Source organism: Triticum aestivum, chromosome 7D, assembly GCF_018294505.1.
Source record: "Triticum aestivum cultivar Chinese Spring chromosome 7D, IWGSC CS RefSeq v2.1, whole genome shotgun sequence".
NCBI classification, from domain to species: domain Eukaryota; kingdom Viridiplantae; phylum Streptophyta; class Magnoliopsida; order Poales; family Poaceae; genus Triticum; species Triticum aestivum.
In genome coordinates, this window is record NC_057814.1 from 600875616 (window position 1) to 600881542 (window position 5927).

General features: G+C 57.1%; 1 protein-coding gene across 1 annotated transcript; it reads right to left on the reverse strand.

Moving 5' to 3' along the window:
* Positions 1 to 1518: 1518 nt before the first annotated feature.
* Positions 1519 to 5673, reverse strand: LOC123165924 (very-long-chain aldehyde decarbonylase GL1-3). Its single transcript, XM_044583676.1, has 7 exons — positions 5400 to 5673; positions 5084 to 5307; positions 4147 to 4385; positions 3835 to 4054; positions 2979 to 3100; positions 2296 to 2867; positions 1519 to 2205 (listed from the first exon to the last, which is right to left on the reverse strand). The coding sequence occupies exons 1-7, from the start codon at positions 5448 to 5450 to the stop codon at positions 1765 to 1767; spliced, it is 1869 nt and encodes a 622-aa protein (XP_044439611.1). The 5' UTR covers positions 5451 to 5673; the 3' UTR covers positions 1519 to 1764.
* Between the last annotated feature and the right edge of the window lie 254 nt (positions 5674 to 5927).

Genomic DNA, 5927 nt, shown 5'->3' on the forward strand with positions numbered 1-5927 from the left:
ACGGTGGTTTTCTATAATTTACTCGGTTGTGCAGAACTGCAGACGGCCCGATGAGTGAACGGTTATAAAATCGCAACTTGGTTGTGCAGACGGCCCAATTAGTGAACGGTTATAAAATCACGACTCGGTTGTGCTCCTCAAACCGGACATATACGTTTGGGTTGACTGGCACCCCCATATCTAGGTCGGATATTGGGAGGCCCGGACGAGAACCGGCAGACAAGAACCATTACAAATTTCATTAAATACCCCCTCCCCGACCTAGCCGAATCAACCATTTTCACACCTCTCTCTTCTCCCCCGTCTGCGTCGGCCGTCCCCGACCTCCGTTATCACCCTAGCTCTCTCGCCACCCTAGCTCCGTCGCCGCTTTGACCCCTCAGCACCGCCACAAAACTCCTCCTCACCAGGCACACTACCCTTGAAGCCACCGCGCGCGGTACGTTTGGTTCTTCTCTTCATACACCTTGCCTTTTATGTGTTTGACAAAATGTTCGATCAGTTTTTTGGGATTCTTTAGTAGACAAAAACGATGGATTCGTCAGATGATGAGTATCAATACAAGGAGCTTGATGAAATTAATTCAAAAGGAGTTCTTCCATTCGCCGAATTTGGACGACGAAGATGCTGAGATGATGATGATGATGATCAATATCCACGAGGAAATGGAGAGGAAAGTGGAGCACATTATGAACTTCAAGAGTTTGATCAAAGGGAGGAGAGTTCTAAACTGAGATAGTGTCGGTGGCGCACGGCTGCTCTACAAGGCATGCTTTCCCCTGGACCATTATTCCCTGAAATATTTTTTCATCGACACTTCCGCATGCGCAGACCCTTGTTCTTGTGCATGGTGGAGGGATTGGAGGCACACGATCCCTACTTCAGGCTCCAACGGCATTGTTGCGGACAACTCTTGTTCTGTCCTTTGCAGAAATGCACGGCTACACTGAGGATTCTTGCAATAGGTACCGTCGCCAATGTCGTTGTTGAGATGGTCCAGATGATGGAGAGCACATGTGTTGGTGCCACTGTGCAAAAGGGAGCAAGAATCCAATTCATACTTGTTTCACAAATGTCAGTACACATTGAGGCTATGGGGCTTGGTGAAGGAATGGCTACAACTTGCAAATCCTGACACTACCGCTTGGTACTTGGAGCGCTCAACCAAAGAGTGGTGGATCAACATGTCCAAAAGCAACGTTTCGAATAGGTGTGCCATGGCCTCGCTCATTATGCTTCTAAGTTGGACCATTTGAAACGAGAGAAATGCTAAGGTCCTCTGCCACAAGTCTGCACCGCCGACAATCCTCCTTGAAGGTATAAAGAAAGAGTGGTAAATTTTGGTTTGCATGTACTTAAAATTTTGATATGAAGAGTGTGGTTTTACAGGAGGATGTCGCAGGGGCTGTTCGACGTTGTTCAGAGTAGTGTTCGGACAAGTCCGTGGCTATTTAGGAGGCCATATTTGACGAGTCCAGCCATAGATCCTTTGTAATCCACAGGGCGCAGCCACACAAATAGAGCGTCGAAACGATCTCCCATCACATTTCTTTCTGGTGTCACGGAGTTACAAACAAGCCGTCTCCTGTCGCTCTTGCGGTATTCGTACTACGTATATTACATAACACGTGACCATCCAAGGCTACATCATCAACTTATCAAGTATATCAACACACGCACGCACACCCAACGTTCCAACGGGCAGTCGGCGCGTTATTCCGGCCGCCGTGCACGTACAGTACATACAGAGGCTCGTGGCCGGCGTCACGGCGGCGAGAGGCCGTGCCTGAGCGCCGCCTTCCAGACGACGTCGATGCGGTCGACGTCGATGGCGCCCACCTCGTGGTGCTCCCACCCCTCCAGGCAGTGCACCACCCCGCCGGCGTGGCACGCGTGCACCACCCCGCGCTCCATCGTGTACTCGCAGGACCCGAGCCCCTGCACGTCCTTGGGCAGCCGCATGGCCGCCAGCTTGCCGTAGGTGCAGTCCCGCCGGAACTCGATCACCGGCGGCACCACGAACTGGTGGAAGTGCGTGCCCGCCGGCGCCCACCGCTGCTCCCTCGGCGACAGCCACTTCCCCACCAGCCACGTCTTGACGGTCTTGGCGGCGTGGTACTTGGTGACCTGCACCAGGTACTGCTGGAACTCCGCCGGCGCCTCCCTCTGGATCTTCAGGAACCGCTCCGACGACAGCGTCAGCATCTGCAACAACGCCACAATCTTCTGAATGAATCCACTGCAATCTGGTTGTACTGATCACCATTGATCAGTCTGATCATTGTTGAAACGTACCAGGACTCTGATCCTCTTCCGGCAGAGGTAGAGCGCGATGGCCCGGCCGAGCTTGGAGGTGGCGCCGGTGAGGAACACTTCCTTGACACTCCCCGGGATCTCGTTAAGTATCACGGCGGCGGTGAGCGTGTTACCATGCACCACCCTCACCCTGAGGTCGGGGTGCCGGTCGACGAAGAGCGTGCCGCCGCCGTTGAGCGCCTCGTTCTTGTTGAGCGCGGCGAGGCTGAGCACCTTGACGCCCATCCTGTCCGCCCTGAGGATGGCGAGCTCGATCTGGCGGTTGATGCCGTCCTTCATGGGCGGGATGAAGTACTGGAAGCTGTAGCGCGGGATGGTCCAGGTCTGGTGGAGCGCGCCGCGGAGGCAGTAGAAGCTGACGGTGAAGGTCTTGGAGCAGAGCACCTGGAGCACCATGAGGCAGAAGGCGATGGGCCAGAGCGGGAGCAGCACGAGGCGCGTCGTCCAGGGCTGCGAGCTGCACGCCCGGAACGCGAACGGCACGTGCATGGAGGACACCACGTCCACCACGTGCGCCAGGAACACGAAGTCCGGCACCCGGTCGTTCTTCCCTGAAAGCAAATTTCACCATGGATCCATCGGCTCAGTTATCTGTTTCACTGGTAAATTTTAACTGAAGCTTGTGATGGGGATTTGTGCCATGGTGGTTGATGTGTGTGTACCTTGGTCGACCTCCTTCTGGAGCTCCCATGATCTGGGGTGCACGGTGCCGCCGAGGAAGTCGAAGAGCGGCATGAAGAGGCAGAAGTTGGAGTCCTTCTCCTGGTGGTGCAGGCTCAGGTACCTGCATGACGCGGATGATTAGTCACCAGTCTCATCAAGTCTGAAGCAACACATGGCATGTAAATGTAAATTTATCAGCCTTGCAGGCCTCCAAATTTGATCTCAAACCCTGGTTGGTCAGGCGTCAGAACTCGCACAGTAACCCCACTGTGCCCGCTAATTAACCTGACAAGACGGCTGCGGCACCTAATGATAGGCCATCTAGGGGCACCCAACATGCAGCTCGGTTTGGTTAATGGATCTCTGTATATCTGTATTTAGCAAGCGGCACGAGCGAGAGCGACGGCCCCGTGCCATGGCGCCTCCGGCTCCGGTATCGCCACTACAGTTGGGGTGGGCACCGGCACGGGTCGCCGTCGCCGCTCCGGGCAGCGCGGGCCGGCGCCTTTCGGGTTGGTTGGGCGGGAGCTTCCATTTACGCCCATGCCCACGCTATCAACTACTGGCCCTACACATGGCCCTGCTCCCTCGCCACTTCACCAGTGACTGCTACTGCTACTGCTAGCCGCAAGCACTTCTGGGCATTGACGCCCCACCATCAACCTCCTCAGGGCTTACAAGAATCATCATACTTACTATCATCGTGATGCCGATGACAGTTATTATTTTTTGTCCGTATCTAACTAAACATGGTTGATTGGCACCGATTCCAGAAAATGACCCACGTCAAGTTGATTATTACGGTGGGCAATTACTGCACAAATTCTCTGACAATAAAAGATGAGAGGCACTCACGTTGGGGTGTAGATGAGGTATCGGAGGAGCGGGAAGGCCTGGAAGGCCCTGTGGGAGATGACCTCCACGTTGCTGTACCCCATGCACCGGAGGTAGTCGAAGGCGAAGATGTGGCCGTAGACCAGGCTCACTGACCCAGCGCCGACCAGGAAGGCCCCGGCGAGCGGCGCCGCCATCGCCAGCGTCAGGACCAGGCTCTCCAGCGGCGTGCCGTACGCAGCTGCAGTTACAGCAGGAGAACACCGCCATTATTGCAAGGGAATTGCCGGAGTCAGGGTGGTGTTGCCGCGCTACTTCAAGGTGTGTACGTACAGGTGAGGGGCTGGGTGACCGGGGACGAGTGGTGCTTGGAGTGGTACCGGCTGAAGAGCGGGCCCCGGTGGAGCGCCCTGTGGGCCCACCGGAACCCGGGCTCCGAGACGGCGACGTGCAGCAGCAGCGCCACCGCCCACCCCCGCGGGTCCCAGGCCCGGAGCTCGCTCATCGCCGGGAACAGCGGGCTGCTGATCGCCATGGCCCCCAGCAGCGTCTGCATGATCACCATGTTATCCCTGCGCAACCAAGACAGTAAAAACGTCAGCCGAAATTACTCTACCAGTGTCCCAGTGTCTCGTGTCCTACAGCGAGCTCCAAAATAATTGGAGAAAGCGATGTCTCCGGCCCCGGCCATCACGCGATTTGAATGCGTCTGGGCAGTTGCTTGCCTCGCCGCGGCTCATCTCATGCCGAGAGGGGTGCTGGCTGTGCTGCTCCCGCTTCGGCCGTCGACCAACAGACACCCAAATCGGGATTCAATCACTGCGGCATTTACTGCCGAGTGCCGTGCGTGCCCTCGAAGAGCGCCGCGGGCGGGCGTGCGTGCTAGCACGTGGTCACCACCGGCCGGAGCTGACCGGAGCTCATCAAGCCGGAAAGGAACGGCGCAGGCGAGATCCCTCTTCTCTTCTCCATGGTTACTGTACGGAGGTTAAATCACGTAGGATAGGAGACGAGACCAACTTGGCCAAATCGAACCAATCCGGAGCGGATGTCGAGGCAATCCGCAAGCTGTGCAGGTGATTAATGGTCTGTGCAGCTCGCAGCTACTACTCCTCCGTACAGTGCGTGGCGTGAACGCGAACAGTGAAGTCAAACTGCGTAGGTAGGTAGGTAGGAAAAAGCCGGCGGCCGGCCATGGCCATTGGTGGAGCGAGCGAGCGTGCGCGCATGCGCGAGCGGCAGTAGGTGAGCAGGAGTCGTAAGCACGCACCAGTCCCACTCGGCGTCGATCTGGTGGAAGTCGACGCCGTCCGGGACGACGCGGCGGCGGCGGGTGAAGAAGAGCATGTTGGCGTAGGAGAACCAGAGCTGGTGGATGAGCGACCGGAGCGCCAGCAGGAGCAGCAGGTGGAGGCACCACGAGTCCGTCGGCGCGCCGCCCTGCTCCCGCCACTCCTGCGCCACCTTCGCCACCAGCGGCCCGTACAGCACGTACTGCAAGATCCATCGACAGAGGCAGAGAGTAAGATCAACACGTGTGTCTACATGTCTCGAAGCAATGGCGAATAAGAAAGAAGAGTGCTTGCCTTGTATGCGCCTAGGCCTGCCCACGGCCAGGAGGACAGAGGAGCGCCCATGGCCGCCGCAGCCGGCCGGAGACGAGGAGGATGGAGAGGGAGAGACTTTTTTCAGTGGCGGGATTGTGTCTCGCCTGCTCTCTCCTCCTACGCAACCGTGTTTTGCTCTGGGGTCTGATACCCGCCGGCGTCTCGCTACTTATAAAGCCCACGAGAGGGCCGGAGGAGGAGAAGAATTCAACGACAGCCTTCCCATTTCGTGTTGGTAATACTCTCGACGCGTTGGTGGTTACTGGTTAGCCAGCCAGCCATGCTGGGGGTGGTGGTGGTGCTTTCGCGCCTTAAAAACGGCAGTGCCCACAGTAAAGTGACTGTGGCCGTGCCGTGCCCATGAGCATGTCCGTCCAGGAGCGCCTTCCCCCGGCCGGTAGCCAGTCCAGGCCGGTGGATCCCAGGCAGAAATAGACCTACGTTACGTACGTACGCGCCGGGTCCTGTGAACGCCCATGCTTTTGGGCAAATGACTCGTCCAAAAGT

Bases quoted from the DNA above. Each gene is read 5' to 3' on its own strand.
- LOC123165924 (XM_044583676.1), bottom strand. From the start codon at position 5,450: ATGGGCGCTCCTCTGTCCTCCTGGCCGTGGGCAGGCCTAGGCGCATAC. The intron at 3,101-3,834 runs GTGAGTGCCTCT...CGCGTCATGCAG, and splicing joins TACCTCATCTACACCCCAAC to GTACCTGAGCCTGCACCACC. The intron at 2,868-2,978 runs GTACACACACAT...ATTTGCTTTCAG, and splicing joins CCAGAAGGAGGTCGACCAAG to GGAAGAACGACCGGGTGCCG.